At 40.8% G+C, this 23150-nt stretch overlaps 1 protein-coding gene across 4 annotated transcripts in view; it reads right to left on the reverse strand.

Moving 5' to 3' along the window:
- MGAM (maltase-glucoamylase) overlaps positions 1-23150 on the reverse strand; it is a 145270-nt gene that overhangs the window by 40963 nt on the left and 81157 nt on the right. For all 4 annotated transcript variants that reach the window (XM_057549689.1, XM_057549688.1, XM_057549687.1 and 1 more), the window contains 15 exons: positions 22068-22180; positions 21649-21774; positions 20716-20847; positions 20449-20565; positions 19109-19222; positions 17964-18048; positions 16482-16599; positions 9732-9903; positions 8337-8453; positions 7614-7768; positions 5513-5597; positions 4186-4242; positions 3525-3649; positions 764-852; positions 48-97 (listed from right to left, as the gene is read on the reverse strand). In XM_057549689.1, coding sequence (XP_057405672.1) covers positions 48-97; positions 764-852; positions 3525-3649; positions 4186-4242; positions 5513-5597; positions 7614-7768; positions 8337-8453; positions 9732-9903; positions 16482-16599; positions 17964-18048; positions 19109-19222; positions 20449-20565; positions 20716-20847; positions 21649-21774; positions 22068-22180 — 1655 coding nt within the window. The remainder of the gene's footprint in view (positions 1-47; positions 98-763; positions 853-3524; positions 3650-4185; positions 4243-5512; positions 5598-7613; positions 7769-8336; positions 8454-9731; positions 9904-16481; positions 16600-17963; positions 18049-19108; positions 19223-20448; positions 20566-20715; positions 20848-21648; positions 21775-22067; positions 22181-23150) is intronic.

Raw genomic sequence — 23150 nt, forward strand, 5'->3', positions numbered from 1 at the left:
GTCAGACAGAAGCCCACACTTAAGATTCATAAAAATATACTACTCACTTGGGTGACGGAGAACTCGCAAAAGAGGTAAACTTTATTGGCCGCAGTATCTGAAAGTGAGATTAAAACAAGTCATACTCTGGTCTGCCCACTACAAAAGGACAGATTTCATCCTGGCACTCCTTGAAGCTACATGTTGAGAATGACAAGATTAGAGAGAGAGTTTCCAAGGCCAAGACACTGTTTTCCCTTTTCCTTCCTACCTTAACCTTGAAAAGGTTCCCTTCCAAGTGCTTCCGAGGCATAAGCCTCAAGTGAAGCTATTTCCTAAGCTTGAGCCACAAGAATCGTTTATGTATTGGAGACAGATTAAGAAGCATAGCTAGATTCGGGTGCACTAGAAAGGTGTCTTCTCACTGCCTGACTAGCACAGGTAGGTTTTACACATCATCCACGTTTGTTCATAAGTATTTGGAGGGAGGACGTGTGCACTGAATGGCAGAAACAGTCTAGAAAACATTTCTTTCAGGTGCCCTTCGATAATAAAATGAGAGCCTATATATGCAGCTGGCCAGTGGGAGAATTCTAAGAGGTAGAGATGTGTTTTCCTTCCACCTGTGGTCCAACTACCACTACTCCTGAACAGCACAACCGAAATCAAAATTCTTCTCTCGAGTGATTAATGTTCCTGGGCCTGGTGAGATTTCTCCCACCGCTGAATGACCATCAGGAGTAACTCGAAGATGCAGGTTTGGAAACGGCAATATTGTGCTCACCTTTCGTTTCCCCATCATCCCAGAAAAGTTCGCCTTTTGCTTCTTTGTTGTCATCCAGGGCAATGATAAGACCAAGAGGGTTCCTTCGACTGTGAGAAACAAGATTTATGTGAGAGGCAAAGACTTGGGACTCAAAGAATTTTGCTAAATGAGCTGTGAAGGATTCTATCAGATTTCAAATGGGACAGGTTACTGGCAGCAGACGGCTCTGCTTTTCTTCAGGCACAAAGGCAAAATCAACAGGGGCATCACTTTCTAGAATGGGTAATGTCACAGGCGAGAGCACCACTCCAAACATTAGCAATAAACATCTATGAAGGAGGCAAGAATTTAATCACCAGAATCACTGCAATAGCTGCAATAAAACCTGCTGATGCTATTATTATTTTGAGTACAGACTATTAGAAGAGAAAGAAATCCGAGACAGTAATTGGTTCAGCCTAATCATTTTACAGCTGATACATGCAGGAGAAGTATTAACTGCAGTCAGGGGGATATATTTGTTCCCTGCCTAAGAACCATGTTGACTCAGAAAGCAAGAAAATACAATAAGGTTCATCTATATATTGGCAATTTTCCTAATTTGATTATTTATTATTAGTTCATTTCAAGAGAGAAAAAGAAAACATTCTAATTATCTGCTTGATAACTCAGAATATAAAACAGAAAACACTACTCAAAAGATGCTGAAATAGATGCACATAGAGAAAGAGGGAGAAAGAAGGAGCAACTGCATTTAAATCTCTCCTTATTTCGCCCTTCCTCTAGATCGCCTCCTGATTTCCTACTCCTGTTGCATCCCTCACACCCCCTATTATATTCTTTCATAGGTCAGCCTTCCACTGTGCCCTGTGCAAGCCAGGTTCCAATGTCAACAAAATCACCTGCTTTCACTTAACACGCATGTACTGAGTAGCTTTCATTGCTAGGAAGTCTAAGAGATACAAAAACAAATAGACCAGAACTACATTGATGACCTTAAATATTGTAAGAAAGATTAAACATATTCACCAAGTAGTCAAAACAGAAAGTAAAGAGTGGCACAAAAGTTAAAATCCTTATAGGAGTCCATAGTGACACTTCGAGCGGTATGGTGGCCTAGATATTCTGGAGGACACTGCATACTCTTAAGGACTCACCCATTGAAATACTACTTGGCCTTAGATAAATTAAACACATGATCCTTGAAGGGTGCTAATGTGAAACCCAAGTTGACAGCAGTCCTGGCTTGCAACCAAAGAGCAGGCTGATCATCTCTGGGGGAATGAGACCTATTTGGATCCTTGAGATCACCACATTTGAAAAACCAAAAAATTACTAAATACACGAGGTAACAAGCCAACATGAAAGAAAGTTGGCAAAAACAACTAACAATAGATTTAGATTCCACTAAGGATTTTAGATAATAGAATTTTCAGTTACAAAGTATAGAATAACTATGACTGAAATACTTAACAATATTAAAGGAAAAAAAGTATTAAAAAATGACCAGAAAGTTGGAAGTGGCAGCACACCCTCTGCTGGAATTGTTGGGGAAGATTTCTGGTAGATGAAATCAGAGTGTAATTTGGGAGATGATTAAGAATGTATCAGGCATAGAATGCTGAAAAGGGTAATAGGTGCTGAAGGCCACATGCAGGGAAACAGACGAGTATGTTTGGAGAATAACAAGATCTTTGGCATGGCTGTCCTACAGGTGTGTAGTAAGGTGTGTCAGGAGACACAGGTTAACTTGAAACCAGATTATGACTGGCCTTGAACGACCTACTAATGATAGAATTTAGACTTTAACCTGGGAAGCAACAAATTGAGATCTTCACTTTGGAAAGACAATTTTGGTATCAGTGTGCAGAACAGCATGAAGTTGAATAGTTAGAGAAAAAGAAACCAGGTGGTATTTGGATATATAAGTATTTTCCATCAGTATCACAAAAGTTTAAATTTGAAAAATTATGGCAGTAAGGAATCTTTTTCAAAAGAAAAAGATTTCTAACCTCCAAAAAACTCCATCTATTAAAAGCAAATAAGCTAATACATTTAGAGACACAGATGTGAATGTGTGCCTCTTTAGTACAGATGGAGTCTATAATTTGAGCATCAAAGAATCATCAAGGAGAAATGAGTGACATGAAGGAGATTTGAAGTGCACAGGAAGTAATTTTTGAACCCCGTTTTGCATCACAAGAAAGAAATGGCTCAGTGGGAAGAAAGAAACAGGAAACTGAGATTATAGGGGAGTGGAAAGTGGACCCCACTCCCTAGAAATGAGAATGAAGAGTCGAGTGCATAGCATGGTAGAATGATGGTCTGATCAAGGCAGGTGGAGTGATCAACAGACCCGTTTGCCTGGAATTGACATGTTTCCCAAAACATGAGACTTTCAGGGCTAAAACTGACATATTCCTAGGAAAACTAGGAAGGTTCACCACCCTAGCAGTCAGTATGTTTCGAGGGGAAAGTCGGGGGGGTTAAGGAAGGACAGGATTAAGGTCTTTCAAAATCCATTTGGATGCAGCTCTAAATCACAGCTTCCCCAGAAGAGGCCCACGGAAATCCAGGGAACAGAGTTTGATGACCACACACACACACACACACACACACACACACACACACACACACTCACATGCACACACACACACGTGCCCTTCCTCCCCACATTCCACGTAATGCTTCAGCATCTTCTACATGGGCAACAGACGGGAACAGAAACAACTAGGTTTGTCAGCCTCCCCCTCAAAGGAAACTCCCAGCCATGCTATACCTGGCCACAGTGGTTGTGGCTGGCTGCTGTGTGGGGAAGATGTAGCCCCCTCGAAGGTGAAGTCCAATTTTGTCTCCAGGAAGTTCCATCTCCACTTTTTGCTTCCTCCATTTCACTCGGCCCCCCTGATGCACGTAGACAAATCAAACACATTGGCATGAGCACATCACCGCTACCTCTTAACCACACGTGGAGTTATCTCCAGCTCTTTCCTTCTCCCACCTAGTTGAATTGCTATCTAGTCAGGCATCAAGCAAGAAAAGGGAACGAATTTAAGAACAACTGGTTTTGTGATCAGCTGGGGGCTTGGGGAACATATATCACGCTGAGGCTACTTGACATACATTATACAAACTGATAGTTTTCTGAACAAGAATCTCACTTATAACCAGGCTCAAATTGTCCATCGGCCCCAATATTTGCCCATGAGACATTCTACTTCCGTCTTTATCTTGCTGCTGAATAAAGTATATGAAAGTATCTTTTTCAGATTTCATCATGACTGATGTCGAGTGACTTAGTCTCACTTTATTGACTCTGCTATGAAATCACTGCAAACACGACAGAAACATTCCTCAGTGCATGGATAGATGTTTCTGTCTACCCAGACGTATCTTGTCTATGCAGCTTGAAGAGTTTAAGAAAAGTCAGAGCTACTTACAGTCTCATAGTCATACCAGACGGCATCAGGCACATATGCTGTCACTCTCTCTGCACCCTGAAATTAAAACAAACTATTGTCCTTTATGGCCCAGCCTCTGAAGGGGATAAAACTTCTTAATCACATACTGAGAATGCATAAATGGCCTTTCTTTTCTCTACCAACTTGTACTTTTCTTCTAACAGAGGCAATAACCTTGCCACTCAAAGAAAAATCCCAGATGGAACCATATTAGGAATAATAATCATAATATTGAAATAGGTCTTGTGGTAAAAATTCCAGCTTTAGAGTCACAGAAGCAGATGTGATGACAGCAAGGCAGGGAGACAGAACAAGGAATGCGGGCAGCCTCTAGAAGGTGGAAGAGGCAAGGAAATGGATTTCTCCCTTAGAGCCCCAGAAGCAACCGGCCCCACCAACATGGTGATTTTAGCCCAGTGAGACGCATTTTGGGCTTCTGACCTCCAGAAATGTAAGATAATAGATTTTTGTTGCTATGAGCCACTGCATTTGTGGTAATTTGTTACAGCAGCGATAGGAAACTAATACAGCTTCTCTAGACACAAACCAGACCAGTTAGCAGAGTCAACCGCAGCCAGGTGGAAAACAGGAAGAAGGACACGACAGTGCATAGAAGTGATGAAACAAGAACCAGGAAAATCTGGGACTCCCTTCACTGGTTGAGAGGCAAGTTCTGCTTGGAGGAAAGGATGTAAGAGAAGTGCCGTGAGACATCAGTGCTGTGAAGCTGGGCTTGGCAGAGAGGGCAGGGCTGGAGGGTGGGATTTTGAATAATTAAAAAAAAATTCCAGCTTTACACTGCGTACCTCATTTAATCTTCCCAACAGTCTCCAGTGATACATACTATTATTATCTCATCTTACAGCTGAGGAAGCAGCACATAATTTCCCCCAGACGGCACTGGTACCAAGTGGCAGAGACAACAAACACACCCAGATCACCCTGACCTTAGAGTGAGTGCTGGGTCACTGCTCCCTCCTGCCTCTGCATCCTGGAACAAGTCATGATCTGCTATGAGAATCTGACAACACACAGGACAATTCTTAAACCCAGAGTCACCCGTAGATGCTTCTATACTGATTGGAAACTTGGTCAAGGACAGAAGACTTCTAGAGACAAAAATGTGTACCCATCAGATATCCATCTTCCCCAAACTCCAACACACAGTTTTCAAGGCTGCCCCAGCCACAGATGTTGGAAATGGGTTTGGAATAGAAAGAGGACAAATGGTTCCAAGAAGAGAGGAGTCTGGAGTTAGCAGGAGCAAGAGCAGAGACCACCAGTGTGTCTCGGTGGGAGCACTTGCCTCAGCCAGAACCGGAGTGATGAGGAGGCCGGGCCCCCATAAAAACTGTTGGTGCACATCCCAAGTGTTGCTGTCCTCGTAGAACCTAGAGCCCAGAGAAATGTGCAATGACATTTGGGCCAGTGTTTTCTGGCAGCTCTCCCCCAAGCCTGTCTAAAACTTGCAGGCTCCCTGCCTGGGGCAAATTCCCAAAATTATTCCGTAACACCTATTCAATCCCCGTCTCCCTACTCCTGCAGGCAGATCCACTTTCCCTAGCCCCTGCACCCTCCTATTCTTTCCCCAATTTGGACAGAAGTTCTTATTTCAGTACCTCTATGCTAGGCAGGTTCCAGGCTATAATTCTATTTGTCATATCCCCCTTAAAAAAATAAGTAAAACAAGCAAGACATTTTAAAACTTCAGCTGACTACCCAAAAGGAACTAGATCTGATCACCCAAAAAAAGCAGACAAAAACTTTACTCTTTTCTCTTTTAGGATACCTACCTTTTAATAGAGAATTCTGGGAGATAGCAAGAACTTACCCACAATAATGAATATATAATATATATTATAATAATATATGCCTGAGGGCCTAAAATGTCAGACACAGAAGGGAATTAACTGTATTTTGATTTTGACAAGAAAAAGTCTCTTCTTTCGTAGACTATAAAATTATTGTGTTAATTTTTAATAAGCGAGACCTGGGTTACTTTTTTCTTTTTCTAAGATATGACCAATATAGACCTCAAAGATGCCCCCATTGATGACCAGCAAGTATATCCCCCAATATCCAGGCACTTTGGCTTTCAGAATATCTGTGCTCAAAACTGTTAGAATGAATTCACTTTAAAAGCCAACCAATAAAACTGGTTGAATTCCATGTCCCAATTGAGGCTTTTATCTACATAGCATCAAACATAGTTCAATCTAATATCTCTATTTTCATGCTTTTTTTTGCATCATGTACACAGAGCATTACTGTTCCCACTGTTCAAGCCCTGAGAAATGCTACCAAAGGCACGAGCGACTGGGGCAGGGTCCCCGCCTAAATCACAGCCTCCGTCTCAAGCCAGTTCCGTACACTTCCCAGCACCATCTTCAACCCTCGGGTTTCTAAACAAGGCTTCAGGCTCCTTATTCTGCCAGGGCCAGTCATGAGAAAGCAAACCCCACTGCAGAGCTACTCACTCTGCAGCCACCAGAGGGTCCCACAGCATTAGCTAGGAAGCAAGGACACACCCTCTCCTACTACAAATCTCCACCAAGTTTAAATTTCCCCGGTGCCTCACAGCAGCTTCCCCGAGATTCCAGCCCCGAAACAGGATTGCCTGGAAACCCCAGAGCTATTTGCCGGCTAATACAGAGGCATCAGTTCGTACTAAGTGGCCAGCTTTAAGGAAAGTCTCTTAAGTGTTCTTTTTTTAGTCAAATTAGAGATACTCATTGGCTGACAATAAAAATTCTGCATTCAGGAAATCCTCCATACTATTCTTATTAGTATGTAAATGACAGGCTAATTCCTAGAGCCTGAACATGGTGCATTACAAAAGCGAACATCAGGTTCAAGCTATCAAATCCTTTAAATTAAGGCTAAAGAAACTAAGGATGAAAGAACTTAAATGATTTGTCTAAGGTATAGAGTTAGTTGGTGGAACAAAGACCCCAAATTCCACAACTTTTAGTCTAATTCTCTTCCCAAAAGGGAACAGGCTATAATACTTAAATATAACTAAAATAGTACATAGGCAGCAATAGCCTTGCAAATACCAACTTGTTATTCAAGTTAAAAAAATATATCTGAGTAACTGTTTGGATTGTTTTAATTTTCACTCATTTTTTTGGAAAATATTTGTTTATTCATTTAGGCTGCTGCCGGTCTTAGTTGTGGCTCACGGGATCTTCGTTGCGGCATGCAGACTCCTAGTTGAGAACTCTTGGTTTCAGCATGCATGCAGGATCTAGTTCCCCAACCAGGGATTGAACCCAGGCCCCCTTCATTGGGAGCGCAGAGTCTTACCCACTGGACCACCAGGGAAGTCCCTTCACTCTTATATTTGATGATACAGTCAATGTCACCCAGTTACATTAACAAAATTCCTTTGGGCTAGGTGAACTTACTCATGTAGAAGGGGCCTGGCCACCGTGTCCCCCTGGCTGTGAGCACGGTAGAAGAGGGTGTAGAGATAGGGCAATAGAGCATAGCGGATGGTAAGGTAGTGCCTGGAGGAATTCAACAGCAGAGAGTCAGCTCCAAAGGAGGCAGGATCCTGGGCCTGGGAAGAAACAAGAGGTTGCAATTGACACCTGGTTACAAATAAGAAAAGCCTCTGGAGATATCAGACCCCATTCATCACAACCAAGAGTTTTGTTCCTGCAAGACCTGGGGCCTACCTTGCAAACTTTGCCTCTGAGCAGTAGGGTTGGGCAAAGGGAGATCATTCCACCAAGTTAAGTGGCCATTCTTCACCCTGAACTGCATCCCCCCTCATTCATTCTATGGGTGCTCTCAGTAGACTGCCATTTAAATAACTTTAAAGTATTTCCTCATTTGATTCTCACTACAAAATGAGCAATGTAAATAAAGTGTATAGAGGTTTGATTAAAAACCTTCACAGACTTGCCATTTCCTTTACTGCCGCAGTAGAAATAGCAGGGGTTGTGTCGGCAGGGCATTTTAATGGTGCACCATGAGTCCTGGTTAATTGCAAACGGTGGTCTCAATTAGCCTAAGTGAAGCACCAGGTAGGAAGTTGGCTCAACAGATTTCTCGGACAGGATGCAGGTAGATCCAGTCCTAATGTATGCCAAGTCTATTTTGATCATATCTCCTGGGAGACTTACCTTGTAGCCTTGGCCATTGTGATTCCTGGAAAATGGATAGAATGCTCCCAGCTGCATCCACCTCCTGCAGAGCTCTTCGGGAGCATCCAATGTAAAGCCACATATATCAGAACCCACCTGGAAGGACACAAGGACAGCAAGGGCATGTGTACCTCACTTCCATTACCGTCCCCTGCTCCTGGGCTTTGCTTTCTACCAGGGACCTACCAGCTGTACTTGGCTAACCTCTTGCTGAGAAGGCTACTTCAGTGTGATGGAACTGGGCTAAATCCTATGTCCACTCTTTACTGCCAGGTGACTGCAAATGAATTACTTAACCCTTTTGTGCCTCAGTTTCCTCATTTTGTTAAAGTGGGCACTCTAGGGTTTTAGTAAATGAGATAATGGAAGTAAAACACTTGATGCACAATAGTTTTTTGGTGAATAGTAACTATAAATACCGTTGATATTATTACTTTGACCACAGCACTAGGAGAATTAATTTCCCAAAGCCTAATTCTGATTAGGTCATTCATCTATTCAAAAATCCCCAGGGTCTCCTGCTGCCTGTCCTACTAGCGCCTCAAAACCTGGTTCCAACCTACCTTTCCAGCATCATTTCTCATTCCAGTCCTACACTCCGATCCTTAGGGACACTCAAATTCTGCCCCTTGCTGGTCTCGCTCAGGTTTATTTCTCAGTCTTAAAATGACCTCCCCCACATCAGTCTGATAAAACATACCCATTTTCAAGGTTAAACTCAAGTGCCATCTTTTGCACGAGTTTACTATTTACTTCCTCCTGTGACTCCCATTGTTCCTTGTAATCTTGTTAGAATTGCTAAGTCCCGTTCTCAGGATTTCTTTTAACATTTAAATTATATGTTCCTGTTTGCACTTTTACCCTAGCTTGTCATAATTATGTGTGTGTGTGTGTGTGTGTGTGTGTATATATATATATATATAGAGAGAGAGAGAGAGAGAGAGAGAGAGAGAGAGAAAGAGAGACTTTGGGGGTGTGTGGAAGGAAGGTGTTTCTGTTACTATATTTATGTTTCTCTCCACCCTCACCATGCTTACCTAGCTCAATGCCTTGCTCGAAGTAAGAGCTCAATAAATAGATATGCTGAATTTAACTAAAAGATGCCAACTGTAACCTTAAGGACATGTGCACTTTTTTGTGTGTATGTTGTACTTTAATAAAAAATATTCCAACGATACCACTTCAAGCTTGCACCTTCTATCCTTATAAGGCAGTACAGGAAAGAATGTCGTGGTATCAGTGTCATACTGACGTGGATGAAGCACAAACCCTCCAGACTTTAAATCCCCGGGCCATGCAGGGCAGTAGAGGGGAGCTTTACCATCTGAAAAACTTCTAGCCTGAGGCACTCTGGGGACTGGGATGTGGACTCACCATTGGGATACCAAAAAGGTTGAACTCGAGCATGCCAGGGATGGACCACCGAAGGTCATTCCAGGTGGCTGCGTTGTCTCCTAACCAGTGGGCTGCAAACTTGCCAGACCCCGCAAAGGTAGAACGGGTTAAAATGAAGCTTCTCTTGTTAGGGAACACAGTCTTGACAGCTCTAGAAAGGGACAGAGACTTAGGGAGTCTATGTGTGACCTTAGCGTGTCTTAGCCCACAGGATAGAGTGATAATATCGAGGCTCTCAAGTTAATACTTCACTCTTCTCTTCTAGCCCTCTCCTGTAGAGTTAGAGTTGCTGTTGGGAGCGGACTGTACCATTGAGTATATTTATATTTCGTTTTGTTTTGTTTTAGGCATTTTATGTACATCATTAACTCCATAATTTCAAAGTTCAGTAGAAGGATACTGAGCCAGTACCTAAAACCCCAAAGCAAATGCAGTCTAAAGTTACTTAACCCTCCATACGCCAGTCTATGACAGTATGGCAGAGAGGAAAATACATGGGCCTTGGACTCATGCAGAAATGAGTCCAAATTTTGCTCTTACATTTTATTAGCTGTCTGACCTTGGTCAAATTACTTCTCTTTCTTTCTTCCAACCTTCCATTCATTCATTCATTCATTCTTTCATTATACACAGTACACAAATACTTATTGGATTCCTTCCTCCCTATGTGACCAGGATTTTCTTAACTCATTCCATAATAACAACCATACTTATCTTGCCGAATTTTTTTTTACATTCTTTTTTCTGTATTGCTGTTTTATTTTTTTTTAATATAGCAGGTTCTTATTAGTTATCTATTTTATACATATCAGTGTATACACGTCCATCCCAACCTCCCAATTCATCCCACCACCAACACCACCCCCGCCTTCCCCCCTTGGTGTCCATATGTTTGTTCTCTACATCTGTGTCTTCATCTGTACTATTTTTCTAGATACAACATATATGTGTTAATATACGATATTTGTTTTTCTCTTTCTGACTTACTTCACTCTGTATGACAGTCTCTAGGTCCATCCACGTCTCAGCAAATGACCCGATTTCATTCCTTTTTATGGCTGAGTAATATTCCATTGTATATATGCACCACATCTTCTCTATCCATTCATCTGTTGATGGGCATTTAGGTTGCTTCCATGACCTGGCTATCGTAAATAGTGCTGCAATGAACACTGGGGTGCATGTGTCTCTTTGAATTATGGTTTTCTCTGGGTAAAGGCTCAGTAGTGGGATTGCTGGGTCATATGGTAATTCTATTTTTAGTTTTTTAAGGAAACTCCATACTGTTCTCCACAGTGGCTCTATCAATTTATATTCCCACCAACAGTACAAGAGGGTTCCTTTTTCTCCACACCCTCTCCAGCATTTGTTGTTTGTAGATTTTCTGATGACGTCCATTCTAACCAGTGTGAGGTGATACCTCATTGTAGTTTTGATTTGCATTTCCCTAATTAGTGATGTTGAGCATCTTTTCATGTGCTTCGTGGCCATCTGTATGTCTTCTTTGGAGAAATGTCTATCTAGGTCTTATGCCCATTTTTTGATTGGGTTGTTTGTTTTTTTAATATTGAGCTGCATGAGCTGTTTATATATTTTGGAGATTAATCCTTTGTCCATTGATTTGTTTGCAAATATTTTCTCCCATTCTGAGGGTTGTCTTTTCATCTTATTTATAGTTTCCTTTGCTGTGCAAAAGCTTTTACGTTTCATTAGGTCCTATTTGTTTATTTTTGCTTTTATTTCCATTACTCTGGGAGATGGGTCAAAAAAAATCTTGCTGTGATTTACGTCCCAGAGTGTTCTTCCTATGTTTTCCTCTAAGAGTTGTATAGTGTCTGGCCTTACATTTAGGTCTTTAATCCATTTTGAGTTTACTTTCGTGTATGGTGTTAGGGAGTGTTCTAATTTCATTCTTTTACATGTAGCTGTCCAGTTTTCCCAGCACCACTTATTGAAGAGGCTGTCTTTTCTCCACTGTATATCCTTGCCTTCTTTGTCATAAATTAGTTGACCATAGGTGTGTGGGTTTATCTCTGGGCTTTCTATCCTGTTCCATTGATCTATATTTCTGTTTTTGTGCCAGTGCCATACTGTCTTGATTACTGCAGGTTTGTAGTATAGTCTGAAGTCTGGGAGCCTGATTCCTCGAGCTCTGTTTTTCTTTCTCAGTATTGCATTGACTATTCGAGGTCTTTTGTGTTTCCATACAAATTGTGAAATTTTTTGCTCTAGTTTTGTGAAGAACGCCATTGGTAGTTTGATAGGGATTGCACTGAATCTGCAGATTGCTTTGGGTAGTATAGTCATTTTCATAATGTTGATTCTTCCGATCCAAATATGTGGTATATCTCTCCATCTGTTTGTATTGTCTTTAATTTCTTTCATCAGTGTCTTATAGTTTTCTGTATACAGGTCTTTTGTCTCCTTAGGTAGGTTTATTCCTAGGTGTTTTATTCTTTTTGTTGCAATGGTAAATGGTAAACGTTTCCTTAATTTCTCTTTCAGATTTTTTGTTGTTAGTGTGTAGGAATGGAAGAGATTTCTGTGCATTAATTTTGTATCCTGCTACTTTACTAAATTCATTGACTAGCTCTAGTAGTTTTCTGGTAGCATCTTTAGGATACTGTATGTATAGTATCTTGTCATCTGCAAACAATGACAGTTTTACTTCTTCTTTTCCAATTTGTATTCCTTTTATTTCTTTTTCTTCTCTGATTGCTGTGACTAAAACTTCCAAAACTATGTTGAATAATAGTGGTGAGAGTGGGCAACCTTGTCTTGCTCCTAATCTTAGAGAAAACGGTTTCAGTTTTTCACCACTGAGAATGATGTTGGCTGTGGGTTTGTCATATATGGCCTTTATTATGTTGAAGTACTTTCCCTCTATGCCCATTTTCTGGAGAGTTTTTATCATAAATGGGTGTTAAATTTTGTCAAAAGCTTTTTCTGCATCTATTGAGATGATCATATGGTTTTCATCCTTCAATTTGTTAATAGGGTGTATCACATTGATTGATTTGCATATTTTGAAGAATCCCTGCATCCCTGGGATAAATCCTACTTGATCATGGTGTATGATCTTTTTAATGTGTTGTTGGATTCTGTTTGCTAGTATTTTGTTGAGGATTTTTGCATCTATATTCATCAGTGATATTGGTCTGTAATTTTCTTTTGCTGTAGTATCTTTGTCTGGTTTTGGTATCAGGATTATGGTGGCCTCATAGAATGAGTTTGTTCATTCCTCTGCAATTTTTTGCAAGAATCTGAGAAGGATGGGTGTTAGCTCTTCTCTAAATGTTTGATAGAATTCACCTGTGAAGCCATCTGGTCCTGGACTTTTGTTTGTTGGAAGATTTTTAATCACAGTTTCAATTTCATTACTTGTCATTGGTCTGTTCATATTTTCTATTTCTTCCTGGTTCAGTCTTGGAAGGTTATACCTTTCTAAGAATTTGTCCATTTCTTCCAGGTTGTCCATTTTATTGGCATAGAGTTGCTTCTAGTAGTCTCTTAGGATGCTTTGTATTTCTGCGGTGTCTGTTGTAACTTCTCCTTTTTCGTTTCTAATTTTATTGATTTGAGTCTTCTCCCTCTTTTTCTTGATGAGTCTGGCTAATGGTTTATCAATTTTGTTTATCTTCTCAAAGAACCAGCTTTTAATTTTATTGATCTTTGCTATTGTTTTCTTTGTTTCTATTTCATTTATTTCTGCTCTGATCTGTATGATTTCTTTCCTTCTACTAACTTTGGGTTTTGTTTGCTCTTCTTTCTCTAGTTCCTTTAGGTGTAAGGTTAGATTGTTTATTTGAGATGTTTCTTGTTTCTTGAGGTAGGATTGTATTGCTATAAACTTCCCTCTTAGAACTGCTTTTGTTGCATCCCATAGGTTTTGGATTGTCGTGTTTTCATTGTCATTTTTCTCCAGGTATTTTTTGATTTCCTCTTTGATTTCTTCAGTGATCTCTTGGTTATTTAGCAACGTATTGTTTAGCCTCCCTGTGTTTGTGTTTTTTACATTTTTTCCCTTGTAATTTATTTCTAATCTCATAGCGTTGTGGTCGGAAAAGTTGCTTGATATGATTTCAATTGTCTTAAATTTACTGAGGCTTGATTTATGACCCCAGATGTGATCTATCCTGGAGAATGTTCTGTGTGCACTTGAGAAGAAAGTGTAATCTGCTGATTTTGGATGGACTGTCCTATAAATATCAACTAAATCTATCTGGTCTGTTGTGTCATTTAAAGCTTGTGTTTCCTTATTAATTTTCTGTCTGGATGATCTGTCCATTGGTATAAGTGAGGTGTCAAAGTCCCCCACTATTATTGTGTTACTGTCGATTTACTCTTTTATAGCTGTTAGCAGTTGCCTTATGTATTGAGGTGCTCCTATGTTGGGTGCATATATATTTATAATTGTTATATCTTCTTCTTGGGTTGATCCCTTGATGATTATGTAGTGTCCTTCCTTGTCTCTTGTAACATTCTTATTTTAAAGTCTATTTTATCTGATATGAGTATTGCTACTCCAGTTTTCTTTTGATTTCCGTTTGCATGGAATATCTTTTTCTATTCCCTCACTTTCAGTCTGTATGTGTCCCTAGGTCTGAAGTGGGTCTCTTGTAGACAGCATATATATGGGTCTTGTTTTTGTATCCATTCAGGGAGCCTGTGTCTTTTGGTTGGAGCACTTAATCCATTCACATTTAAGGTAATTATCGATATGTATTTTCCCGTTACCATTTTCTTAATTGTTTTGAGTTTGTTTTTGTAGGTCTTTTCCTTCTCTTGTGTTTCCCACTTAGAGAAGTTCCTTTAGCATTTGTTGTAGGAGCTGGTTTGGTGGTGCTGAATTCTCTTAACTTTCACTTGCCAGTAAAGCTTTTGATTTCTCTGTCGAATCTGAATGAGATCCTTGCTGGGTAGAGTAATCTTGGTTGTAGGTTCTTCCCTTTCATCACTTTAAATATATCGTGCCAATCCCTTCTGGATTGTAGAGTTTCTGCTGAGAAATCAGCTGTTAACCTTAATGGGAGTTCCCTTGTATGTTGTTTGTTGTTTTTCCATTGTTGCTTCTAATAATTTTTCTCTGTCTTTAATTTTTGTCAGTTTGATTACTATGTGTCGCGGTGTGTTTCTCCTTGGGTTTATTCTGCCTGGGACTCTCTGCACTTCCTGGACTTGGGTGGCTATTTCCTTTCCCATGTTAGGGAAGTTTTCGACTATAATCTCTTCAAATATTTTTTTGGGTCCTTTCTCTCTCTCTTCTCCTTCTGGGACCCCTATAATGCGAATGTCGGTGCATTTAATGTTGTCCCAGAGGTCTCTTAGGCAGTCTTCATTTCTTTTCATTCTTTTTTCTTTAATCTGTTCTGCAGCAGTGATTTCCACCATTCTGCCTTCCAGGTCACTTATCCGTTCTTCTGCCTCAGTTATTCTGCTATTCATTCCTTCTAGTGTATTTTTCATTTCAGTTATTGTATTGCTCATCTCTGTTTGTTTGTTCTTTAATTCTTCTAGGTCTTTTTTAATCATTTCTTGCATCTTCTCAATCTTTGCCTCCATTCTTTTTCCGAGGTCCTGGATCATCTTCATTATCATTATTCTGAATTCTTTTTCTGGAATTTTGCCTATCTCCACTTCATTTAGTTGTTTTTCTGGGGTTTTATCTTGTTCCTTCATCTGGTACATGGTCCTCTGCCTTTTCATTTTGTCTGTCTTTCTGTGAATGTGGTTTTCGTTCCACAGGCTGCAGGACTGTAGTTCTTCTTGCTTCTGCTGTATGCCCTCTGGTGGATGAGGCTATCTAAGAGGCTTGTGCAAGCTTCCTGATAGGAGGGACTGGTGGTGGGTAGAGCTGGGTTTTGCTCTGGTGGACAGAGCTCAGTAAAACTTTAATCTGCTTGTCTGCTGATGGGTGGGGCTGAGTTCCCTCCTTGTTGGTTGTTTGGTCTGAGGTGACCCTGCACTGGAGACTACAGGCTTTTTGGTGGGGCTAATGGCGGACTCCAGGAGGGCTCAAACCAATGAGTACTTCCCAGAACTTCTGCTGCCAGTGTCCTTGTCCCTGTGGTGAGCCACAGCTGCCCCCCGCCTCTGCAGGAAACCCTCCAACACTAGCAGGTAGGTCTGGTTCAGTCTCCTATGGGGTCACTGCTCCTTTCCCCTGGGTCCTGATACGCACACTACTTTGCGTGTGCCCTCCAAGAGTGGAGTCTCTGTTTCCCCCAGTCCTGTCGAAGTCCGGCAATCAAATCTCGCTAGCCTTCAAAGTCTGATTCTCTGGGAATTCGTCCTCCCATTGCCAGACTCCCAGCTTCGGAAGCCTGAAGTGGGGCTCAGAACCTTCACTCCAGTGGGTGGACTTCTGTGGTATAAATGTTCTCCAGTTTGTGAGTCACCCACCCAGCCGTTATGGGATTTGATTTTATTGTAATTGCGCCCCTCCTACTGTCTCATTGAGGCTTCTCCTTTGTCTTTGGATGTGGGGTATCTTTTTTGGTGAGCTCCAGTGTCTTCCTGTCAATGATTGTTCAGAAGTTAGTTGTGATTCCGGTGCTCTCGCAAGAGGAAGTGAGCACACGTCCTTCTACTCTACCATCTTGAACGAATCTCCCTTGCTGAGTTCTTAAAAATAACACACTGGCAACTGGCATCTAGTGAGACTAAGAATTTGATCATGTATTAAGTAAATCTGATCATATATTAAGTCCATAGCAATAATGGCCTTACTCTGCTGTGGCAATTGCCATGGAGTAGCCATACAGATTGTGGACATCGTACTGCTTGCCCCAGTGCTGTACTGCATCCATGCAGAGACTCTTGCAGAACAGGTACCCATCCAGGATTCCTGCGACAAAAGAGGGATCAGTCAATGAGAGCCTGAGATGCATATTCCCTGTTTCTCGACTATCACCTGAAATTGTGGCTCCCTAGGCAGGCATTTTTTGTGGCCATCCTGGAAATGATCATACAGCTTCCTCACTATCAGAAGGATATATACTCTCAGTAGTTTCTCTGATATATAAAATAAATTGTGCTGACCCATACACATTCTCCCATGTGGGTGCACATGAGACCAGAGGCAAGTATTTGGAAGTAAGTGGATCCAGTTAGACTTGAAGTTAAATCTGAAGTCTTCAAACTGAGCTAAATTAAGTGGTCCAAGAATAAAAATATTAGATGAAAGTGTAAATTAATCTCTCACCCTTTCTCTAAGCTGTTATAAGGGATGACTGACCAATCTCTCTTTCATTCACCCAATCTTTTCTGCTCCCTTTGCACCACTATGGTTCAGATCCAAATTACCTTTGTCTTAACCATTGCAATAGTTTTCTTAATGGCTTATTTAACTCTGATCTATTGATCTTCTAATTCATATTAGAAGCACACATTAATGCCAGATCAATATTTCCAAAACCATTTGACTGTTTCCATGTTTCCCTCTAAAACTTAAATAATTTCTATCACCAAAAGAATGAAGCCTCCCATCTGAGTCTCTCAGCATTTGATCCAGACCCATCTGCCCTAATTTCCTATTTTTCCATCAGACTGGAAGTTTTCATAAGATGCTATAATTCTAGCAGCTCATTCCTTTCTTAATCAAGATACAATTTGTCTGTGAGCCTCTAGATTTCTTCAAACTACAATAAATGCTGTGATTCCAGGGCCACACCCTGGGATACAGTGTTGTTCGAAGTTCAATCAGCACTCACTAGCATCATATTCACTGACTCTGACGTTGACCCGCCCCCCCTCCTCCCCCAACAAGCCATGGGTTCTGGCTTCCTTTCATTTTACGGTCCAAATCTATTCTTCACTGTCTTGACATTACCAGACTTGACCTTCATTTGAAGACCTAACCTGGTTACCTAGTCTCTCTCTGGTTAGCCCTAACCTATCTGGGTACACACTTGAGAGGAAAATGAACTAACCACTAACCTCTGGCTTCTGCACCATATCTTCTCTGGAACAGAAACAGCTCAGATGTAGGTAGAAGGATTAGATTGATTGCCCCTTTTGAATTTACGCCTCATTTAGGAAAGCATAGAGTGTTTTGATTTTCTTTCCTAGTTTTCTTTATACAGTACCCACATTTTCCTTCCCCTATGCAATTTATGTAAAAAATCCCTTGCCAGGTTATTCATATCCATCCTTATGAATTTAAAATACCAGATATTCATTGCCACTTTAATCAAACTAATCAGCACTTACTGGGAGTGAATGGGGGATAATTTAGATTGCTTGTGGAACATCCTGAAACTGAACCATCCACGAAGTTGGAGACTTCATTCATATCCTAGAAGACAAAGAATAAAGACTATTAAGAAAAAGTAACATGTCCTCGTATGTTGCACTGATGGTGTCTTTCTTTTTTTTAGGACTCAGAGAAATGATTCTAGATATTTCTTTTTTTAACGAGGTTCTTATGTTAAGGAGAGAAACAGATGTTCCTGTCCTGTCTTCTCTACCCATTGAAGGCTTTGTGGAGAAGCTTCTTAAAATCTGTTCAAAATGATATATGTATATAATCATTGAAAATGAAAAATTTCCAAAAATACTAGGTGAAAAATATTTCAATTTATATGGTCCCATGTATATCAACTTATACATTCTTTAAATATTCAAATATAGCTATGAATACACACACATATAAATGCATATACATATATAATACAAACATATGCAGAGAGAGTGCGAGAACAAGCATGTACCCACAGCTGTGCAAGTGAGGGCTCTGGAAAGATGCATACTGAAATACTGATGGTAGATGTCTTTGGTTGATATCACTTTAGCTCTCCTCATCTGTTTAGCTCTTTGTATTGTTTGCATTTTCTACCTTTCTCTTATAAATAGAAAAAAGTTCAACTCCAGAGCTCTGTAAATTGTGCTGGACCCCTGATGCTTTGCATTTGCTTTCATTTGACATCATGTGAGACATTTGTCCTTTCTGCAGCCACAGTTCTGTCGCTCACTTGAGTACTTTGGCTCTGATCAGTTTATCCAACACGTCCAAGTGAAAGAGCCCTGAAGTGACAATTGAACAATCTGTGTACTTTGTGACAACGTAAGGAGTATATGACCTATTTTTACTTCAGCTCATTCATTTGTAAAAGGAGAGCTAGGCTCGGAAAAAACAGATCTCTCAGTTTACTTCCTTCTACTTCTAACAATCTGATTTTGAAGTCTAAGCTACATGTTTTGGTAAGATTATTTGAATACTAAGAGAGAGAATACCTAGAATTATTGCCATACTTGCTTTCCTCTCCTCCTCTTCCCCCTGTGCTCCATGACTCGATGATATAGAGATACACAGTCTGAATGTTAGCCGCCTAGTAATCAAAATGTTAAGAACTCACAATCCAGATTCCATCAAATTCTACTTGATTGTGGAAAAGCTCACATTCATTTGCCCACCAAGCAGTACACTTGGGGTCGGTGTAATCAGGAAACACAGTTTTTCCAGGCCAGACCTGCAGGAGGAAAAGAAAAATATTGATCAAAGGAAGTTAAATGAATACAGAGTAAAACAGAGAACAAAGAAATTCCTAATACGATCATGGCAACAGAGGTGCCCAGGCACAGGTCCTTTTCAATTAGGAATGTAAAGTGCTTTAAATATTTAGACTAAATAGGAGGAGTCAAATAGTCACTTGAGAAAAAAATTATTTCAAAAAAATGGTTAAGTCTTTGCTAATCTTCAACTCTGCCTCACCCTTCCCTGACACTTTCTCTACTCCCAATCCTAGGAATGGTAAATGAGGGAGAGTACTGTATAATTTCAACTGACCCATGACAAGTTATGGGCTCTAACCATCAATTACTCTTCTCTATTCTCTTCCTATCCACTTCTTCTCAGACACTAGGCACTCGGGTCAGCAGAGGTGTTAGAAGTGAACCAGCAGATAACACCTTCATGGAAAACAAGGACAAATAAGTTTGAGAAAGAACTAGTCAAACTTGCCAAATAACAGAAAAACTGAGTAAGAAGAGGAATGAAATAGTTTCATTGGATTTGCCAGTTAGGAGGCAACTGGTGCCAAAGCAGCATCAGTGGAGTGACGGGGGAGGAAAGTAGACTGCAGTCAGCTGAAGAGTGAATGGGGGGTACTTCCCTTGTGGCTCAGTGGTTAAGAATCCGCCTGCCAATGCAGGGGACATGGGTTTGAGCCCTGGTCCAAGAAGATCTCACATGCCGCGGAGCAACTAAGCCTGTGTGCCACAAGTACTGAGCCTGCGTGCCACAACTACTGAAGCCCGTGCGCCTAGAGCCCATGCTCTGCGACAAGAGAAGCCACAGCAACGAGAAGCCCATGCACCGCAACAAAGAGTAGCCCCCGCTCGCCGCAACTAGAGAAAGCCCGCACACAGCAACGAAGACCCAACGTAGCCAAACATAAATAAATAAAATGAATAAATTTTTTAAAAAAGTGAATGGGGGGTGAGGTGAGGAAGTGGACATTCAGTATCTAAGTCTATTGTTTAAAGGGACTTTGCTGTGAAGGGAATGTAAGAACTGGGATGACTGGTAGGTGTTTGAGGATGAAAGGACGAGGGCAAGTTGATCCCCAGCATATATAAGGCACCTGAAAATGTAAAACAAAACAATTACAGACACACACACACACACACACACACACACACACACACACACTCTGCCACAGCCCCTCCACCAGCCCCCACTTCCCCATTAAGATACCTCCCCAATGAGTGGAGTCACTCCATCTGAAGCATTCACCCATATCTTCATATCTGAACCCCTGTCATACGGGCCATAGGGGTTACTTGGGGAAGAGTTGTTGGAGATGGCTGGATCCTAAGAAAGGGAAAAATACAATGAGGGACCTAGCTTTGAGCTAGAACCACTGAAAGGGAACTGGGGATTGAGGGATGAGGGAGTGGGAGGGGGCGTAATGACAACGAAGAGCAAGGACCTGATGTGGGGGAATAAGAGGATAGCACATACCACAATGATGACCAATTTTTGTCCGTTACTGTGTAACTCTTTAACAAACTCAGGGAAGCCCTTAAAATTTACTGGATCATAAGTGAAGTCCTTCCTCTCATGCATATAATCAATATCAGCATGCTGAACGTCCTGAAAGAATACACAACGTCCACAATTTATGAGCCCACCCCTGGAATCAGATTAGCTGCATCACCCTACCTTGTTGCCTGGCGCTCCGGCATTGAAAACCAATCTAACAAACAAACCACAACAGTTACAAAAAATATCACTAAGGCTATCAAAACATATCCATTACCTAAATGCTATGTCATCCACAACATAAAGGAGAGAAGGGACTGGCTCTCCCACTTCTCCTGCATTTGACTGCACCACATTTTGTATTGTTGCTTCTCTTCCACTTAAAGCCTTCTTTGGCATTTGCTCTTTCCTAATTTTACTTGTATGAAAATAGTGGAGCCCAGAATGAAATTGACTCTTGCTCCAAGACCTAAGCGTCTGCCTCCAAGGGAATGGGGTAAGGGAGAGAAGAGGATTATTCCAGAGACTACTGGGCGTTTCTCTTTGCATCTCTTGTAAGACCTCGCTACTCATTATATAATAGACACATTCAAATTTAGCCACTTAAATCATAAAAATATTTTATTACATGTATAAACTGTATTCTTTTGTTCCCTTAAACTAGGGAAAGAAATGCCTTGAGAATACAAATAAGAATGCACTGTGTAGAATGTCATCAATACAGTAAGTGTAAGAAAACCAGTTCCTTCAAGGAACGGTTGGCCCAACAAAAAAGTCCAGCATTCTGAATATATAAAAATATTTTTGTTGTATATTTTTTAAAAAAACTCAGGAGGAGAGAGTATAAACAATTGTTCTTATTCCCCAAGAAAATTCTTTTATTTTTGGAGGATTTTTTGCTGCCTTACTTACGTAAGGCAGCTGTGCGGCACGGTTTCTCTCCATGACTTCTTTCATGTTACCCAGGGTTCCATAGTCATAACGACTGAGATGAAACCCAAGTGCCCAGTATGAGGGTAGGGCTGGCCGTCCAATGAGCTGAAAGAATGATGTGAAATGAAAGTTAGCAAATACTCTATTTTTAACAAAACTTTTTCTACGCATTAGTTTGGGGGCACAAAACATACCCCACTTTCCAACACACTATTTCCTTAATATTAGAATGCTAGCCCCTTTAATAAATCATTAAGGTTTGGATCAATTTGTAATAGCACATTTATAATAGCTACTTAAATAGCATATGTTTGTGAGTCACACTTGCATATTAAATTTACATTTCTTTGCTCTTATTTACAATTTCCTCAGTCATAACCATAACATTATAAGTTTACCTCTTGATACTCTTGAACCACTTGCTCTGGAGTGTTTCCCAAGAACACGTAGAAGTCGAGAATGCCCCCAGTGGTGCGGTAAGTGACAGCTGGGGTGGGCTGGAGGGAAACCTCTTGAAAGATTAAAAATGAAGCAAATAAACATTAGAATTTATTCTAGAGTAATAATTACAAAGCTTTAGACCAGAGGATCACCAGTCATCTGAACACTAATGAAGTGATCCTAATGCCTCAGTTTTTGTATAAAAAGGGACAAACTCTGACAATCAAAGTCCACCCTCACAGCACAAGAAAGGCCAAAGCATTTGTTCTGTGACAGATTTCCATAACTGGTGACTGCAGTGTCTTAACTGCTGTGTCAGGATTTCATGAAAAAGCAACCAGTTTCAGGAAGGGGTCCAGAATAAGCCATTGTGGCATAAAAATGGTTGTAAGCTGAAAACGTTTGAGTTTCTGAAATCCCTTATCCACCTAAAAGCAGAGCCTCCCATACGAACTCAGTTGTCATAAACCCCCTGGCCCTGGAGCAAAACTAATCTCCTCTGAGACAATAAATCGGCAGCACACAAGAATACCCAGCCCCCACTATCCTCCTAAGGGCTCACTGATCTTTCCAAAATGTCATCTGTTGTTCCATTAAATGCCCTTTATCCCTCTCACCCCTTCTAAGAAGCCATTTGTTTCATCCTAAGTACATTTCTTCCCCTATTAGGATGGTTTGTAAGTCCCAAATTCTAACCACTCCTTTGAGCTACACACTGAGCACTCTTGTGTATATGCAGGTTGCACACGTAAATAAACCTAGTTTTTTCTCTTGCTAACCTGTCTTTTGTCAGATTGATTCACAGGCCCTCAAATACCAAACCTAAGAGGACAGAGAAAAAAATTTTCTTCTCTGCCATTCACAGCTACAGAATATGCTGTTCCCACCCCATATCCCATCATTATTGCAGGAACATAACCTGGCTAGACACACGGAGGTACCAGCCTCAGCAGATCTCACATCAAGCAAGAGCCAAACTAAAAAGATGTCAGAGATGATACTATAAATTCAAAATCCCTCTAAGCCCCAAATGCAATTTT

Source organism: Balaenoptera acutorostrata, chromosome 7 (genome assembly GCF_949987535.1).
Source record: "Balaenoptera acutorostrata chromosome 7, mBalAcu1.1, whole genome shotgun sequence".
NCBI lineage: Eukaryota > Metazoa > Chordata > Mammalia > Artiodactyla > Balaenopteridae > Balaenoptera > Balaenoptera acutorostrata.